General features: G+C 36.9%; 1 protein-coding gene across 1 annotated transcript; it reads right to left on the bottom strand.

Moving 5' to 3' along the window:
* Positions 1–362: 362 nt before the first annotated feature.
* Positions 363–16,959, bottom strand: LOC106090624 (uncharacterized). The gene is made up of 3 exons (XM_013256893.2): positions 15,776–16,959; positions 5,349–5,627; positions 363–5,278 (listed from the first exon to the last, which is right to left on the bottom strand). The coding sequence occupies exons 1-3, from the start codon at positions 16,401–16,403 to the stop codon at positions 2,223–2,225; spliced, it is 3,963 nt and encodes a 1,320-aa protein (XP_013112347.2). The 5' UTR covers positions 16,404–16,959; the 3' UTR covers positions 363–2,222.
* Positions 16,960–19,295: the final 2,336 nt, after the last annotated feature.

Here is a 19,295-nt window from a genome sequence, read left to right as displayed (position 1 = left end):
CCTCAATGTTCCAGCCTGTGCGGTGCTCACAGCTATCCCGTGCCGGGATGATGTTGTCTTTCTGATGTGTTGTTGTTTGACTTTTGTTTGGATTTCGCAATAATTTAATAGGCATTTTCGCTGCGAGCGAAGTCAGTACTAGACTCTATGATGCGATACAAAAACATTTTGTCCACCTTGAAGAGTTTGAGATCGCCCTCAATAGCCGTTTGTTTTCTTCCACACTTGGTACCTCTTCGTGTCAACTGCCCTTTATGTATCCCATAACAAAATAAAGTACGTTTATATTTTATATTAATTTTCTGAAAAAATATTTTATTTTTCTTCATTTTTTTAGTATTTTTTTGGGATTTTTTGTTGTTGTTTTAATTAAATCTTTTTTTCTTATTCACTTAGAATAATAAAGTTAGTTCTATGGCTTATTTAACTAGCCTAAATAAACACTAAAAAAAAGACCACACTTACATACACAATTTTATTGAACTTTAGTTACTTTTTGTTTTTATTGTGTTTTATAATATAAAAGACATGAACAAAAAGAGCAAGTGGAACTTTCATAGATGTTATAATAAAAAGAAAAAAAAAACAATGGAAATAAATTATCTACAGACTGGGTAAAAAAAAAGGCAAACCATTTTAATAGGTTTTATATTCAAAGTGAGCTGGTGTATGTGTAACTTAAATAATAAAACATGTTAAAAGCTATAGCATCTTTATTTTTGATTTATGGTTGCTATTGTATAGTGAAGTAAAAAAAATTAATAGTATTTTAAAATTTAAAAGTATAATCTTAAAAAATAGTGGTTTTGTTTTGTAATAAAATGTAGTTTCTAAAGTTCTTAAATAATGGGGGTGGTTGCTTAGAGAGAAAATAAAATATACACACAAAAAGTTTTTGGAGATGGAACTAATTTACAGCATGATTACAATATAATGGGGTAAAGTTAAAATACATTTTGAGGAATAGGCTTTTATTTTGTATTGTGAATTTTTTGTATATAAAAATGAAATGGACTCATTACTAGAATTGTTATATTGCAAAGAAGAATACCTTAAAGAACTTTAAATTAATTTTTTTTAAGCATAATAATAATAATAAAAGAAGTAAAACATTTTGTTTTTGATTAATATTAGATGTAAGTTAATGTTATAAATAATATTTTTCTCATATATAAAATAAATATATATTTTATGTTTATATTATGTGTGTGTGTATATATATATGTATATATAATTTGTATTATAATTAATTATAAATTGTATGCACAATGTTTTATTTGTTTTATAATTTTAATTTCTTTAATTATTTTGTACTACACATTCAGCGTCATCTCACCACTAACTTCTTCATAATTATGACCCATTCTCATTAATATGAGAGTTCGTTTGCACATTTTGATGTATTGCCAGTCAATGCAGAGATTTTCATTCTTTGTGTTTTAGCTAAAGATCTAAAATATTTTATCACACAGTCATTAAAACACAGTTTAACTAATTAAAGTCTCACCTTGTTCATGTCTTAAGGGACTTATAACTAACGATAAAATCGTTTAAAGCTTTAGGGCATAGCCATAAGCACTAACCGGTAAAAGGTGTAAGTGACAAAATGGTGGATACACAGTTTCTGATTAAAATCAATAGACAAACTATATTAAATCGTCTTCTCTCCAAGTTGTTTACCATTAAGGACTTTTAATTGAAGTGGGAATTTCCTTAAAGCTTCCCCCTTCAAAGTTCAATTTTTGTCACTTATACCATTTTGTCGGTAAGGGACAATATGGTTGGTAATGGTAAAAGTTAGCCTCAAACCATTTCAAAATTGTTTTAATTTTTGGCATATAAGGAGCACTTTTTAAATGCTTAACAAAACTGTAAGGCCTCAGGTCATGGTAACCAAAATTATATCAATGTAAAAATCTAAACATTTTGTAAAGTAATATGACCTAAAGGAAAAACAATTTGCAATAAAGCAAAGCTAAATACACAAAAGAAGTTTGGTTAGCGAAAAGCCCAACATTGAGTTGTGCCCTTCATGCCTCCTTTTGTTACAAAGCTTAAACTTTTCTCTTTGGTGGTTTTGTATATAACCAGCCCAAAATATAATCTCCACATTAATTGGCAAAATCATCTCAGTGCAACATTGTAAAGCTTTTTCAGTTCGAAACCTCAAGTATAAACCTTAGTACGACACCTGCCCTCATGAATAAACCTCTGGTTTTGGTCTATCGTTTAAATTTTTTCACTATGCGGCCTCTTAGTGTCTGATGATGGGGAGGTCCATTGGGCGTTTCACTTGTAATTGTCACTCCGCCACTGCTTCTCAGATTGACTCTTTTTCCAAATACTGCAGACACCACCGACGACGTCGTGCCATTGGCCTGAGCAGCACGTTGTTGTGATATCAAAGATCTGGCCCTAGTGGCTGCTGCTGCCACCGCGGCCGCCGCATTTATCATCTTGGGTGAGGGTGGAGGAGCTGCCAGATTTGTGCCTGTACTCTGCGAACGTGTGGTCTTGCTAAAACTGGGGGCCGGGGCTGGCGCACATATGCGAGGAGAGCTGCGTGTGTGCATGGTTCGCAAATTGCGGCGATCGGACAGAGAGGCACGTTTTATCACAGGTGTAGAGGCTGCAGTTAGCGGCAACGGCGTGGGCGGACTGCCCACTAAGCTATCCCTAGCGTTATTGAGGTGCAGAATATTTGGTGTGGCTGACGACGAAGACGACGACACAGAACTCTGGCGAGATCTTAAATTGAGATGGTGTGGTGTTATGTTAGTACTGTTATTGCGGCTTTTAATACTGCGTCCATTTGAGTTTGCATTGAGAGATCTACGATTTGTTGGAGTCATATGTTGTTCTTGTAGCAACACTGGGTTTCCTGCCAATAATGCTGCTGCCGCGGCGGCTCCATTTCTTTGCAGGAATTTGCGTGTATTGTGTGTGGTATGATATTTCATAGTGGCCTGTACCAAAGCTGATTTGGCTTTCATATCCTTGGTTAAGGAATTCCTTGTTCTCAGCGTACGCTTACCATAATCCACTATGGAGTTATTACTGCTGTTACTACGCAATTGTCTTTGGATCATGGGTGTGGAAGAGGCAGCCGGTGGTGTCAACATAAGTGTAGAGTTTAGTTTATTGCTACTTGTGGGTGTCATAGATAAACTTCTGCGTGCCCCATGGCTTTGATGGAAAATGGCATGTTTTCCCTTGCCGCTAGAGATTCTTTCTAAGTTCTCATTTTGTACATATGGGCGAATGGGTCTTTGGCTAGATCTTGCAAGAGGGGTGCTATACAAATTCCCTTTGCTGCTCATCATGGGTTTTCGCATTAACTTGTCACTTTCGCGTTCTGTACCATCTAATGGCGGCTTGTAGATCTCATATAAGGGTTCTTGTAATATTTCAATTTTTTCTATAACTGCTTCAGGCTTATCGCAGAATGAACTACTTGGCATAGCTTCGTCTTCGTTCTCCAGCTCCTGCATAATTTCATCGCCTGAAGAGGAGGAAGATATTTCGTTGATCTGAACTGAGGGTTCCAGCGTTATGACAGCTTCTTCCTCCTCCTCATCTTCATCAACCTCCTCTATGAGGTCTTCAGGCGCCATCAACGCCACTTCTGTCTCCAGTGTTGAAGTGGTAGGCATTTCATTTGCCACATAGGCGGTTATTGGCTCTTGTCGTATAGCCTGTAAGCAAGCATAAGCAGTTATATTCGGCTGATGCTGCTGCTGCTGCAGTACACCCATCTTATTTTGCATTTGTTGCTGTTGTCTTTCATATGCCACTTGTTGTTCCTCCTCGCGTTCTTGCTGCAGTAACGAATGCAATTCCAAAGGTTTCTGATGCAGTTGTGGCAAATATGTCGTATGCTGTTGGTAATACCTTTCCGTATGGCTACTGTACAACGTCGTCATACTCTGACTGTCTTGCTGCTGCACAACATTCGTGTTATGGTGGAAAAATTTGAAGGTATCTATGCCATTGCTGTTGGTGCCCTGAGATTTGCACGACTCCTGTTCTCTTCGCGTCTCCAGTTTGGTCAATGAGTAGCCATCCTCTTCGGACATGCATTGCTGTTGGTACAACTGTTGTTCTTCGATTAGAGCATGCATATTTGGCGGCGTAACACTTTGGCAGTTGGAGGAATTTGAGCTGGAATTTGAATTGGAATTTGTGGGTGTTATTATAGCAGCAGAAGTTCTCGATGATGTATTATCCTCCACAGTGAGGCATTCACTTTGTCCTGTTGCTAACAAAGTATTGTAGGACTCGGCAAAGGTATTTATATACGAATCGGTAGCACTATTCGCCTCTTCTGTGTCCATTTGCAAATAGTTTTGATAGTTCATGACGCATACTTGTGGTTCTCCACCAGCTTTTGTAACATTGTCTTCCTCCTCATCTTCGTCATCTTCCTCTTCGATGTCATCTTCATCTTCTTCGCAATCCTCGGCATAACCATGTTCCTCTTCGCTTGAGTTGGAGCTAATAGTTTGGTTTACTATACTAGTATGGTGCTGCCAATCCCAACCATTCGTTTGTAGCCGATAATTGTTGTGGACCATCGAAGTCTGAGCCATGGCTTTGGTTTGCGTTGTCGAATCCTCCGCATCACTTTCGTCCGTATCGCCTTCTTCAGCATGATCAGAATCATCGGTGTAGTAGTTGAAATTCCTATAGGCTTCTGGAGGCAAATATTTCATGGCCATTTCTTTGTACGTTGTAACATCGTCGTGCGTGGGGATTTCGGCCTGCACTTGTGTGTATTCTAGCCCATAACTGGCGGGTTGTACAAAAGCAGGTGGCGCTGTCACATCTTTGTGAGTTTGATTTGCATTGTTGTGGCCACCTTGACCGGGTGGGTACAATATCACAGTAACGACAGAGGTATTGTCGGCTCTCATCTTCTTCGATGACCACATTGCCAAGGCTTGATCAACTAATGATTTGCTAGGATTTGTCCATTGGTTGCCCTCATGGGGGCAATCACCACGTTGAGCTTGTAAACGTTCATTTATAATTTCCTTTTCTCTTACGGTATTAACGGCTTCCTGGGCACTTACAACATTCCAAAGGCCATCAGTACCAAATATTAAACAACGGAATGTTTTGGAATTTATGGGTATAACTTTAACATCCGGATCTGGGCTAACCACAAATTCATTGCGTTCAGAGTTGTAACTCCAGAGATCACCCAAACTTCTGGCAACAGCTAAAAAGGGAATCTCGTCAACGGGTGTCTTATGTTTAATGGGTCCTTTGTGGCTGGCTATAAAGAGAATAAAACAAGAGGGGGTTAATACAGCCCTTGGTTAAAAGTGTTTCGTTTGACAACTTACCATTTCTCGGCCGATTCCATACCACACGTGGTACACCGGATTTTACAACCACTTTGCCACCGGATTTCATTATGCGTGTTCTTTCCTCTACCGATTCTGGTTTGTGGTCCACCGTCAATTGTTTGGCTCTCCAAAAGTTTTCATTTTCATTTTGATAGCCCAACACAATACCGGAATCTCCCACATGTCCTATATAGATTTTTTCACGCCTTATAAAGGCAACAGTAGCGGTAGTACCTGCGGTACTAGGTAAACCATTTGCGGTTTTAGGCCATTTATCTGCAATAAAAAATATAGATTTTATATTAACATTTTGTAAGACAACAAATGATAAGCGCGTGAGCACATTGTGACAGTCAGAAGTTGTAAAAAAGTTAAAATATGTTAATGAAAAATCTGTCCTATGGCATCGGTAGAGGCACACCTTTCAGAGGACTTCCTGGCTAAAAAAACAGAGTGTGCAGAAATGCGAACATGTCAGTAGAAGTGGTACTGAGTTCGAAGGGCAAATTAGAAGTGACATGTCGCTGCGTCACTACAAATTTGTTTTCAATTAATTTCAAATGTAATTATTGGCTCACGAACTGGGTCACTAACAAATCTGCTTCACTGTAATTGCTTTAAATGTGTGTAATTGTATGACTTTTGTTTGTGTTATTTTATGCAATAGAATGCGGCATATTTTACAATCAATTAATAGACAATTTTAGTGCAAATGAATTTAGTACTAGGCTTTAAGGACAAAATATCCTCCTGTGAGAAGCCAGAGTTGTAGTTTAAGCAGTATGTACCTGCTATCGCCTAAAGCTGATATTACACGATAAGACTTGTCATATGTAATTTCGTAGACAAATTTTCATGTGAAAGTGGCGATCCTCATCAAGTTCCTGTATGTGAGTACGCTCATTCCGGTCCAAAGAACCGATCGCCGTGGGAACACGATGACCATTAGTTATTTAAAGGCGCCAATAACTCACCTTGTCATATCGAGCTTCATAGGCACTCAGTTTTTTTGCAAGTGCTTCTCATTGAGACTTTCCGCTCGATACCGCTGATTGTCCGCGACTACCGTTGCAGCTACTCCGTATGGAGCATTCCACTATCCGAAACCTGTGGACGCGCCATGTAGCTCGCAGCTAAGCTTCTCGTGACAGCAATGAACACCACACAGATCGGACCTCTACTGTTGTTAATGCAGTATCTTTTACCATAAAGCTACGATATTTAGAGATGTAACGCAAACATATATTTGATATCTATCAAACAACGGAAATCGAAACTTTCAAAATTTTCACGGGAAGAGCTCAATGTGGTCATAAATTGGTGGCTGTGAACACTCCAAAAGTATGCGGCCCAAGTAACCTTGAAAACGACTACCAATTAGCTGTCGTGTCCACCATGAAAAGCCCTAATCGTGGTTGGAAAACATGCTGATAGACTTAAGAGTTAATACTAAATGTTTTTACAGAAGAAAGTTAAGGGCGTACCTATAGCACATTTGCTAAGTGGTCTGTTTGACCAGCCAAGACAGCAGTTCTACTTTAGGTTTCATTTCTAGCAAACTCGCTTGAAATTTGGTGAATAGTTCCAACCACAATTGACTTAATTGTGGACATAGATTGATCTCAGATTGCCACTACAGGTAAATTAAACTAGGTCCTTTACTAACATACACAAAAAATTAAAATAATTCAAAAAAAAACTTCAAGGTTAAATACGTTACAAATGTTAATACGTTGTGAAACACCATCATACTTCACTAATTAAATCCGCAATATTTTCGCAGAATTGAAATTGTACAACCCACAGAACAATAACCCGCTTTTGATACAAAGCGGAAAATGTCCATTCTGCTTCAACAACAATCTCTCTCGTTCTCATGGGAGGTATATTAACACAACAAAGCATTGCATGCAATAAAATGACTTCCTACTTCATTAAAGGGGGACGGAGTAGCGGCAAATTAAGATAATCAAAACAAAAACGCCAAATTTTTGTTTTGATTTGTGTGAATATTAAAAATGGCATAAACTAAGAAAGAGGGACATATCCACGAGAGGAAAAATGAAATGCGTACCGCCGTTAATAACAACTATAAATACAATTGAAAAGAAATAAAAAAAAAACATGAATGCTATTCGCAAGAGGTGAGTTTTATAAGAGGAGCTGCCACTACAAAAGCAACCACAACAACACCCATCATCAAGTGTCAATAAAGCACAGCCAGAAAAACACGAAAAATTCATGGTGGGGATAAACTAACCACAATTCAAGTAACAGGGTTGCAATTTAATACTACATACTAGTGGACAATGTGGGGCTTTTTAGGTTTCAAGTGAAAGTTAAAAACGAGCGCCTACTTAAAATGTAATCCTAACATTAATGAGTTCCTTTGAAATTGCTTAAATAATTCGTCGCATTTTCGTAAATTCTTTCTAGAGAAATCTACAATGAAAAAAAAAATAATTTCCTGTTGAGAAACGAATTTTCTGTATATCAACATTTTTATTTTTGCTTTCATAAAAATGAAATAACACAAAATTCAGTTTAACCATGACTGGCTGACTCATGAAATACGAAAACAGCAACAACGTTGTTCACATTGGTATACACAACGCTGCTTATTATTTGCTTGCCTGCCTGACTGCCTGCGCTAAAAGTGACTGGCTTATGTAAACTCAATAACACAAATAACAAAAAAAATACCCGCCGCGACGCCTCCCCGTTCTCTTCTAAAAACAATTTATGCCTCACAGCGCATACACACGCAGCAAACAGAAAGAAACTACCACCACATTGTAGAAATCAGGCCACAGTGAAGGGCCTTGAGCTGAAGGGCCTTTTCAAAAGCTCAAGATATATATGAGTATAGGAAGGAGATAAGGTTTCTTTCAGTTTGTTAGAATTCAAAATGCTACAAGTGATTGCCGAATAGCAACCGAACAGCGGTTTCAGTGAAATGAGTCAGTTTTTTGGGAAGAAAGTATTTCAAAATGTTATTAGTTCTCAGAAAACTACTAATCATTTGGAGAAAACATTTGACAAAATAAATCTATCAACATATACATAGCTTTCTATGAGAAATACATACTACACATGTATTAATATAAAAACCCGACGAAATCAATATGAAAGTTTAAGTTCAAGTGGAACACGACTGTAAAACAATTTGTTTTTCTTTTGAATCCCAATAAATTAAGTTTTAAGCCCAAAACTATATTAAAATTTAAAGCTAATACATTTACTTTACTTGGAAAACCCCATCAAACTCTGATGAGTCGTTGTTTTTTAAAAGGCCTTTTACAAGGCCCTAATTGCTTAGTTGCATGTCTTTATTATGACTGCAGTACGAAGAAAAAATCTACCACTACAACGGCGTTGTTGAGTGTGTTGAATACGAAACTGTATAAAAGGAAATGAACGATAATTCTCATCGTTGTACGATGCCATCATAAAACCCAACAGAGTCTCTGAAAATTATGGTGGTGGTATATAAGTGTACAAATGAACCCGTATCGTATCGTATACAGAGAAATACGCTATATACAACACTGTAGCTATGGCTTTGCTTACTGTGTCGTGTCGACGAAATGGGGAAAATGTAGTATTCGTCGTTGTCGTATCTCAACAAATTGGGTAGGTACACAATTCAGGGATGGAAAGTTTATTTCAAGTATAAGTTGTTTGCTGTTTGAAAAATGATCACTATTTGGGGAAGTTGACACATTAGCTACTAATTTACGTTACAACATTGTATGCGTAAAGGCCTACATCTCGTAAGCGTATCGTAAACAGAACTATGCAAAAACAAATTCCGCAATATACAGTTATCTTCCCTCTTCTATGCATAATGAAAGCAGCTAGCAAAGTATTTGAAATATTTTGGACTAGATTAATTTTTCCTTTACAAAAAGTTCTAAGGGTATACAAATATTTGAAGTGCAATAGAGTGTGGAAATGTTGCCAACTTCAAAGGATCACTAATTTTAAATGTAGCTGAAGTATTGGTGATTTTTATCATGCTTTTAAAATAGGTATTAAAAGATGGCAGCACTTCCAAAGAAAATCACATCAATTCTGCCTCACTCAAAAGAGGGACATGATTCATTCAAAAAACGGTTTTCCAATTTCAAAATCAATGATTTGAAAAACAATAAGCAAGCGAAACATATATTTTGGGTAATGAATATTTTCGGGTATGGAAAACAAAAATAGCATGGATCGCATTTGTCAAGTCTTTGAAGGTTTTTTAGGTCAGAAATTGAAAATGCGAATATGAAGACCATAGCTAAAATGATCCCTAGACCCAGATCCCTGTGGATCTGGGTAGGCAACAGAATCAAGCAGACGAAATAAATAACACAACACACTAATATAACAACATAATGTGGGGGCATTGTTTCAAATTATGAAATAAATAAAAATTGTTTTGCTGATCCGAAATTTGAACTCGAGACCCGGTGTATTGAAAAGCACATGCCCTGTGCCAAAAAACTCCTTCCCACTTTGTACCAAAATTTTATTTTAAGTTACTCACTTTCACTAGTGAGACATTATGTTTATAAATAGAAAATGTCAAACGTAAACAAAAAAACATAAACATCTTTGATGAAAAAAGTTCGAAAATGTTTTGCTTTTGTGTTGTTACTAAATATGGAAAGGGGAAATTAGTGTCACATTCAAACAGTAATGATGTGTATATGCTTTGTAAGCAGAAGATTCCTGGTTCAAATCTGAGCTGCGACAAAAGGTGAACCGTTATTTAATTTAAAACTGCAATGTTTCATTTTAAATTTGTCTTCTTTAAAACAGCTGAGCGATTGCTAGCGTGGGGGTGGGTGGGAGACAGGTAAAACTAAATGGGTTATGTAGTATATACTTAAAAAATGTTTAACCTTATCACTAAATAAAATGAACTAAATTTGAGCAGAATTGAACTTCATATAGCGCTAAACAATTATATGGTCGTTATGAGTTCACAATTTCTTAACAGCCACGATTTTTTAAAATAATTTTAACTTTCAATTTTAGTGCTTATTAGTTATAATTTATCTGTAGGGAGTTTAAAGTAAACTAATACTACGGAAAAACAATTCCGTAGCTGTTAAGATATTTTTGAACCTCCAACGAGCATAATTCTTTAGCGCTATATGAAGTTTATTATTGCACAAATCAAGTTCATTTTAACTAGTGTTGAGACTCGACATTTTATGAGTCTTTTTTCCATAATACAGGATAAGAAGTCGCTCAAGAACATGAAATTTAGTGGTTAAATTCGCCCGGGCAAAATTTTGCCAATCCACCACAATGGATTCTTCCAGAAATATACACAATTGAACTTAGCTGGAGGGCATATTCGTAGATTACGTGCCGAATTTCAAGCATTCGGTTTATATGGGAACTATATCAGGCTTTATACCGATTTGGACCATACTTGGAACGTGTGTTGGAAGTCGTAACAAAACGCTACGTGCAAAACTTCAGCCATATCAGATAACAGTTGCGGCTTCCAGGAGCGCAAGATGTTATGCATTGTACTTGGCACGATTGGTAGAATACAGTACTTCGTGGAAATTTTCAGCCAAAAAGGATAACAATTGCGGCTTCTAAGAAGAAGTCAAATCGAGGACCATTTATTAATTGGCTTTACCCAAATATGAACTGATTTGGCCCATTTGCCATCCTTAACGACCTAGGTTAGGTTTATGTGTTTATAATACCACAGGAACAGGGGAATGAAGATGCTGTCTAGTTACTACCGTTAAACCATCTATGTAGATCGCTTTAAAAAGCCCAATAACTTGCGAATGTTCACATACGCTAATGCAGATAAGTTCTCAAAGAAATGATAACCTAAAGTGGAACTTCATATGTCTGCTAATGCGGGACACACACACAAGAGACGACCGCTATCGTGATTTCCACAGTTGGACGAGCGAACTTTGCTTGACGACTTGAATGCCAAGGCGATCAAGAATATATGTGTATTTCGAGGTGCTGCAAACGAAATGGCAAGATTAGACTTACTTCATCCTATGATGGTGGGTATCAAAAGGAAATTATGTGTTCTGAAAGTTTTTTTTTTAAGCGAATGAGGTTTTTAAATGAAAGAAATTAATATGTATTTTAAGCATTTAATGAAACATAATTATTATATTAACCCAGTAACGACGAATTGGTAGAAAAATATCCAAAGATAGAGCTATCTTAAAATAATTCTAGCTTTGGTTAGGGAAGAGATATATTGGCGTAAAGTGGACGAATGACGCTAGTTTGGAGAAAATTGGTTTGTCGAAAGTTAAAAACTTTATAGCTCAAAAATTTAAACGAAAAAATTTTGTGAAAATTCTTGGCAGTAAGATTTCTGGGAACCGCTTTATTGCATTTGATGATTTCTATATTAAAAAAACATTTATGGCAATAAGACTTCTATTTTGAAATCCACTTTTCTTCGCTAAATGGCGATAAAATATTAAGAAATTATAATTTTTTGTAGTTTAAAAAATTATTACGTCAATATAAATGTTTTTAATTATGAATACGTAAATTTCATCAACATCGGTCAAGGGAATCGAGGGTGGGGCATTAAGGGGTAAAATTTTATTATAAACAATGTAGAAATATCTTACTTAACGATGTAAGCATGCTCTTCGCTTTTTTGATTTTTTATTAAAAAAAATATATATATCGTGATATTTTTATTTTCACTGTTAAACACGAACATTGTAACTATCTATAGTAAAAAAGCTATTTGCTTAACATATTTACTTGTTAAAAACAACTTTTGCGTCAACAATGCTTAATTGCATGGCATTCATTAATATCCATTAACACTATCCATCCCTGGCATAATACTCGAGAAAACTTACGATGCGATAGCACACAAAACGAACAGTATGGCACCTTGGGAATATTCCATTGTATTTAAGTGCAGCTGGGCAAGGTAGGTAAAGAGAAACACCACACCACACAAGTTTCACAATTTTATTAAGGGTTGCCACTACACTAAAACCTGTAACTCAAGGTAAACATGGCAGACCTGTCATTTTATCGTTATCATCGCCAACATGAAAAAGATTCCACAGCCGTTGACTATCTCCATTTCATTTCAAGTATGTATACACAATGAGAATTTAAAATTATACTCTCTGCAAGTGGCAACTCTTTGCGATTTTATTGTCTTGATGTGTTGTGTGCCTTGCCTTGCCTTGCTTCGCTTATACGTGACTATTTTGTATGGCAGAGGAAATCCATACACAATACTACATACATGTGAATACGAAAAAGACCCCATATATTTTATTTCAGCGTTTTTTTTTCATACCATAGAAATGGGTACACTAGACTACACTACTACACAATACAGCGAGCAAATGCTTAATAAAATACCCAACCCACCATATGGATGGATGTTGTTTGTTGTAGATAGAAAACGAAGAATATAAAAAAACAGCGCTGCTGTATATACAATAATTCGAAAAAACAAGCAAACAAAACCAGCCAAATGCCTCACAGCCACGGCCGCAAAGCCAAAGCATAGCGAGTGGTGGTGAAATTGGATTTTTCCGTTGTCGTCGTGGTCGATGTTGTTTTTGGGTCTTTATATAAGTAATGATGATTTTGTTTAATGCATATCTAAACAAGCAACTTGGAATGATTTTTTGTCGGCTTTAAGTCCAAAAAGGTTGTGGTCTATGATCGACAAAAATGATGTAGGATGGATGTAGCAGAGCATACAAAACGCAAAACGTTTCGTACACTATACCGAATCTAAAATCACAATAATAAACGTACGATGTACGATGACAACAGCAGTAATCTCTCCGTGTAGAAGATATATTGACAGTTCTTGCCATGCAATGCCGCGAAAGGCTTGCTGCTGATGCTTAGGCGAATCGAAATGACATTTTAATTAATTGCAAGTGTTTTTGTTGTGTTTGTTGGTGGGTATGGGTAGTTGGTTAGTTTTCGACAATTCGTACGATGGGTAGTATATGCAATAATATGAGGAGATGAAACGGGTGGAAATGGGTATAGCAAAACAACGGTGGCATAAAAACGAAACGGAAATTTGATTTTGAAAAAGAGAAATAAAAACCAAACTATAATCTAAATAGAATTTAAAATAAAGAACAGTTAATATTTTTTAAATATTAGTCTTTGCAAAGAGGAAATAAAAATTAAAAGCTTTATATAGAAAATTTAGATAGTAGCTCATTCTACATATAGATCTTGCGATTAAAAAAATTTTATTGGTAAAAATATTAGAATGTTTAAAGAATTTGTAATTTTAAATGAATAAAGATTAACTTGTACATCATTTAGTTACATAAACTTCCAAATTCTGAACAACTAACAAAAATGTGTGTACATATACCATTCCTTCGAACATAGAAGCAAAAATCCCATAAATCTGTGTTTCAAGATGAAGTCCATTATAGGCAAGGACTGCCGCCTAAATGCAAACCACACTGCTACTGCAACAACAACTAACATCTCAGGCTAGAACATTTCACCAACTCATAAATATCGCTACTATTATTGGGGGAACAACGTCCGCTAACTAAATTACCCAGTATTTTAAATCCATATCGATATTCTGCAACATGATAATAACAAAATCCTGGGTACGTTTGCAAGTTATACCTCTTTGGTCTCAAGATCCTCATATCTGTGGTTGTTGTCTGCCCAACAATTATAAGCTGTTCTTGCTCTCATAGTTTCGAACCCATTTCAAGTCAGACCATCTACACTAAGAATCTCTCAGGTAGGACCAACTGTTTTGTTCCACGTCAAGAACAAAGCTGATAAATATAGAGAATATTGACATTAAGAACCTAATATTAAACTTAAACCATAAAATATAAGCTATAAAATTATCTTAGAAGACCCTTTTCCCCACCTGAGGAGGCTCAAAATACATAGAGAAGTATAAAATATTTTTTCTTATATATGAATTCATGTTAGGAACTTCCCGCTTTATATACGTATAACCACCACCCCAGTATGGGTGTATATTAATCATTCCGTTTGTAACACCTCTAAGTATAGATTTGCGACCCATAAAGTATTTTTTTTTTTAGGTCGTCTTTACATCCTATAGTAAATCGTCTTGGCATCCTATAGCGATCGAAAGAATAGATATTTGAAATTTTACACAGATTGTACTTCTTATATACGTGGGTCATTGGGAATTGCCAATGAGCTAAATCGGTTCATAAATTGTTTAAGCTCCCACTTAAAATGGTCCTTCGATTTGGCTTCTTAACCTACAAGCTGCCAAAATGGTCCATCGATTTAGCTTATTGAGCCACTAGAATCCGCAATTGTTATCAAATTTTGTTGAAATTTTGCACAGAGTGTTTCGTTACGCCTTCCAATAACTTTGCCAAATGGGTCTATAATCGGTCGGTCAACAACCGTGCCAAGTTCGTTTTAAATCGGTCCATATCCTGATATAGCCCCCATACACACAGATCCCCTCTGTTAATCTTTTTCTTAATCTTTCACTTAAATTTTGGCCTGAAAGTAAAGTACGCATACGCCACTTAACTATGTTGATATGTGTAAATGTTAAGCAGAATCCATTGTGATGTGTTCTTAAGATTCGGCACAGCCAAACTCAGTAGGTTTTCAAATGTTCCCTACGAATGCAGTTTTAATGCTTTGCAAAAATTTAACTTTACAAAGATTTCGATTGGATGGCCCTATAATTTGGCAGCCAATCAATTAAAGTTTTCGTCGGGATCGGATGCCATGTGATTGAACCTGAAGAACTTAACATCCCTCGGTAAATGAGAGTACCTCTAGTTTGACTACGTTGCGGCAAATGCAGCCGCCTCAATTCTGGGCTATGATTGATATCAAAGTGCTAGACGTGTCTCCAAGATTACTCTGGACGCACGCTACAAATGGTCAAAAGTTCCTTAATCAGTTGAAGTTGAATCGAACAAAAGTAGAGAACCAGGCGGACTGGGGAGAAACTCTCTTCGATTAGAGAATGGTCAAACAGGCCGTTCGTTGTTGTTGTAGCCCCAAAGTCCTTCCTTGAAGAGGAATGATGCTGTGTCGAGCCCTACACATAGACCTGACTGCAATGGGTCAGGGGATATGCATAAATGAAACGGCCGTTTTGTGAGGACTCTCGGTAAGATTTCTTTAACGCCTTGTGTGTTCCTCAAAAATTAATCGTAGTGGAATATCTAGAGAATGTATGTAATGTCTAAACAAAACTGATCATTTATTTTTGCGCAATATATAAGACCTAAAATTTCTTTGAAGTTGCAAAGCAAATTCAATGATGTACGTATGTATTTAAAAGATGTTTAAAACTTTTTCCTTGACACCTGCTTCTACATTACCTTCCCACAACTAACGAAAAAATCCTTCAAATTTTCTATGTACTAATATTAACAAAAACAACTTACCTTGTTCTCTCCACATTGCATAATGTGTTGCTATGTATCCCTCTCGTATGGCTCTTAGAATGTCATGGTCTGAATCGGACCAAAATAATCTCTGATTTATAATCTCCATCATAAGATGCTCCTTGGCGAATGTAGCTGCCTCGGCACCACCATGCCCATCATAGATGCCAATGAAAGCATATTCTAAATCTTTGGCATTTTCCGATTGTTGATAGGCAACGGAAAAGTAGTCCTCCATATATTTACGCCCTCCTTGGCTGCATTGTCCTGTCACACGCAAGTTCACACCAATCGAAGGTGTCTGCCTTTTATCGGACAGATTGGAATATGAGGACTTTGGTGATAGGCAAGGTGAACTGCTATTACTAGATGCTGATGGGCTGGAACTTGCAGTTGAATTACAGTTAAGAGATACCTCGGAACTGCTATAATACTGGGATGAACAATTTTGTGACGTCACAATGGGAGTATAAAGTCCTTCGTTCAAGGATGTCAAAGGCGGTGTTACTGATGATGACGAGGCAGGCATTGTGGCTGGCATGTGGACGTAACCCTGATGAAGGTGAGGTTGATGTGGATGATGATGCTGCTGTTGGTGTTCTGGCAGGATTTTTTGTTCTGTCTGCATTTTGTTTATATTTACAATATGACAATTTGTTGTTGCTGTAGCCTTTTTTGTTGGTATTTTTCAAGTTTCTTTTAGCTATTTCGCTGCTTGTTTGTATGTAGAAATTTGCTTGACATTTGCACTCTTCCCTTTTAAATGGTATTTTTGTGATTGTTGTTGTTTTTACTTTGGTGGCTGCATTAAGGAAATGACAGCTATCACCCTCACACATTCTAATGTGAAAGGCGTAAGTGCGACAGAGAGCGCAAATCGTTTTTTTTTTAATCTCTTATTTTCTATCCCCCGACGTTTCTGCTTCCTCTTCACTTTAAAAACTATATATTTTGTATTTTATATGCTCGCATCAACCAACAACGACCTCTTTTAATGTAATTTTCCTTTATTCCGCATTAATCTCAATGTTTTTCATCAAAAATTTTTCATTTTTGTTTAAATTTTGCTTTCAACTTCCATTTATCAGTTTTAATTTATTTTTAAACGATAACTAACACTTATTATTGGTTGCTTTATTGAAAGGGGGAAAATTTTCAAGCGACGATAACGTCTTCTTCGTTGGACTGGAACTCTGTGTCTGTCAATACTGAAATCTTACCACCCGTCTCTATCGAACAGTGAAACAGAGACAAAAAGAGGATTGTGTGTGTGTGTGTGTGAGGGACGCATTGTTGATGTGTTTGTGTTGGGTATGAGGAATGTCAGCCTGTGTGCATATTTTAATGTTGTTTTTGTTTTCCGACTTCTCTATGTGTTCTGCTTTGTGTATTTTTCGTATCTTGCTTGTATGGCTGACAGCGGGGATGGAAAAGTCAATGCTATAGTATTGTTTCAGCACTTTTTCGATCCGAGGAGTACAGTAGTAGCCCCGCAACCGGTTTAGTACCTTTTAGAGCAGAAATAGTTTCGAAACTCACCACAGTAAAATAGGGTCATTCTGCCCGGCACGGGATAGCTATGAGCACCACACAAGCTGGAACTTTGAGTTCTGATCTGTGAGGTGTTCATTGTCATCACGAGGAGCTTAGCTGCGAGCTACCGGGCGTCCACAGGTTGCAGATAGTGGAATCCTCTATACAGAGTAGCTGCAATTGCAGTCGTGGACAATCAACGGTATTTGGCGGGGAGACTCAGTGAGAGGCCTGGCGGCACCGGCTCTTGCCTATGATGCTTGATATGACAAGGCGAGTTATTGGTGCCTTTAAATAACCAATGGTCAACCTGTTCTCGCGGAGATCGATCCTTTGGACCGGAACAAGCATGCAGACCTATAGGGGCAAGACGAGTATCGTCACCTCCACATATAAACTTGTGGCTACAACAACAACAAGGGTTATTCTGGATATAATCGACTTTTGAACTCGCGTTATGCAGGACATTGGGGTTGTATATAGACATGTCGGTACATATTTTAATATAAACGAGACGGCTATTTTGACTTGTCGAGCTTCTAAAAGAATTAACTATTGTCTGAATGTCGATGGATATTAGTTACTTAAAATACTCTTATTCGCAGTAGTATGTTATGATCGTAGTGTGTTGTACACTGAGGCGACAGCCCTTGCCGATGAAGCACTTCATCGGGTCAATCCGGTATCACAACCGTCGGCCATGGTCGCAGTACTATACAAGTAGTAAAATATTCTTAAATCATCTAATTATATATTGTGGTTTAAAACCCGTTTACCCTGCTCTTTAAATCCGGATTTAATGGGTGGATCATCTGTTTTCCCTTTATAAAATCAGCTGACGAGAGCCTTAAATCCGGATTTAATAAGCAGTGTAAACGGGATTTTACATTGTTTTGCATTTAAGGTGAAGAAATATAGCAAATATGTATAACGAAAAGTTTTAATGAGAATTATTTTTGATCTCTGTACTCGATTACTCGGGGATACCGTAGATCAGAGGTAAGCATATCCGCCTCTGACGCTGAAGCATGGGTCCTGAGTACCCGGGTTCATGAGAAAAATGTTCAGCAGTGGTTTCCCCTGCTAGTGCAGGGTAGGTAAGATAGCCGCGTAAACTTCTCTATTAATTGGCGTCGCTCTGCATCCAGCCGTTTGGAATCGACAATAAATCAAAACAAGGTCCTTTATCATTGAGTTAAAACTTGTATCGGAAAGCACTCATTGATATGAGAGATGTATCCCCGCTGTTTGTTAATGGAATGTTCATGTGAAAATTTGCAATTTATTCCCTCTAAAGGCCAAAACAGAATAAGCGCGTCGAGAATTGGTTTTTAGCGTCGTGTTCCAAAAATGCAACTCTGCACACAAATTTCACCAAAGCAACGCGGAAAAGTTAAAAAATATTCAACTTTGCCAAACATTAAGTATTGTTTTTGGTGGTCAAAGTTAAAAATTGCAAAAATTTTGTTGCAGAGTTGCATTTTTCAGGGCGGCCATTCTGTTTATCCCTGAATACTTTTGATATCTTTATGCAAAACTGAAAAGTACTCTCGCGGTCCAAAAAGTACTTTAGTACCATTTAAAAATTTATAATTTCCATCCCTGATTCGATGTGTTTTTTTTCAGTTCTCTGCTTTGTGGCTTTGTGTATTTTCGTATCTAATACATGACTGACAGTCTATGGGGTTTATACTTTCTCTGTGTATTCATATCATGAAAATTACGGTTGTTGCCGGACTTATTAAATATGTCAATACCCTCTTTATAACAAAATGTGTTGACGAATGTTTGCAAGATTTAGGATAGGACAACATTTTGCAATTAAAATATTGTCGCAACCATTTTTTTTAAAAACTCAATATATCCTACTATTGCGATATTTGCAAAATTCGAGTTAGTACAAATTTTGCTTGCGGACGCACATGCTTGTTTATCAAAAAAAGTTAAATTAGGTAAGTTTGAATGGTTTATGTTACCCAACAAAGCT

The sequence above is a fragment of the Stomoxys calcitrans genome, chromosome 4 (assembly GCF_963082655.1).
Source record: "Stomoxys calcitrans chromosome 4, idStoCalc2.1, whole genome shotgun sequence".
Lineage (NCBI taxonomy): Eukaryota > Metazoa > Arthropoda > Insecta > Diptera > Muscidae > Stomoxys > Stomoxys calcitrans.
Note: the sequence above shows the minus strand (reverse complement) of the source record. Positions and strands in the feature narration are given on the sequence as shown.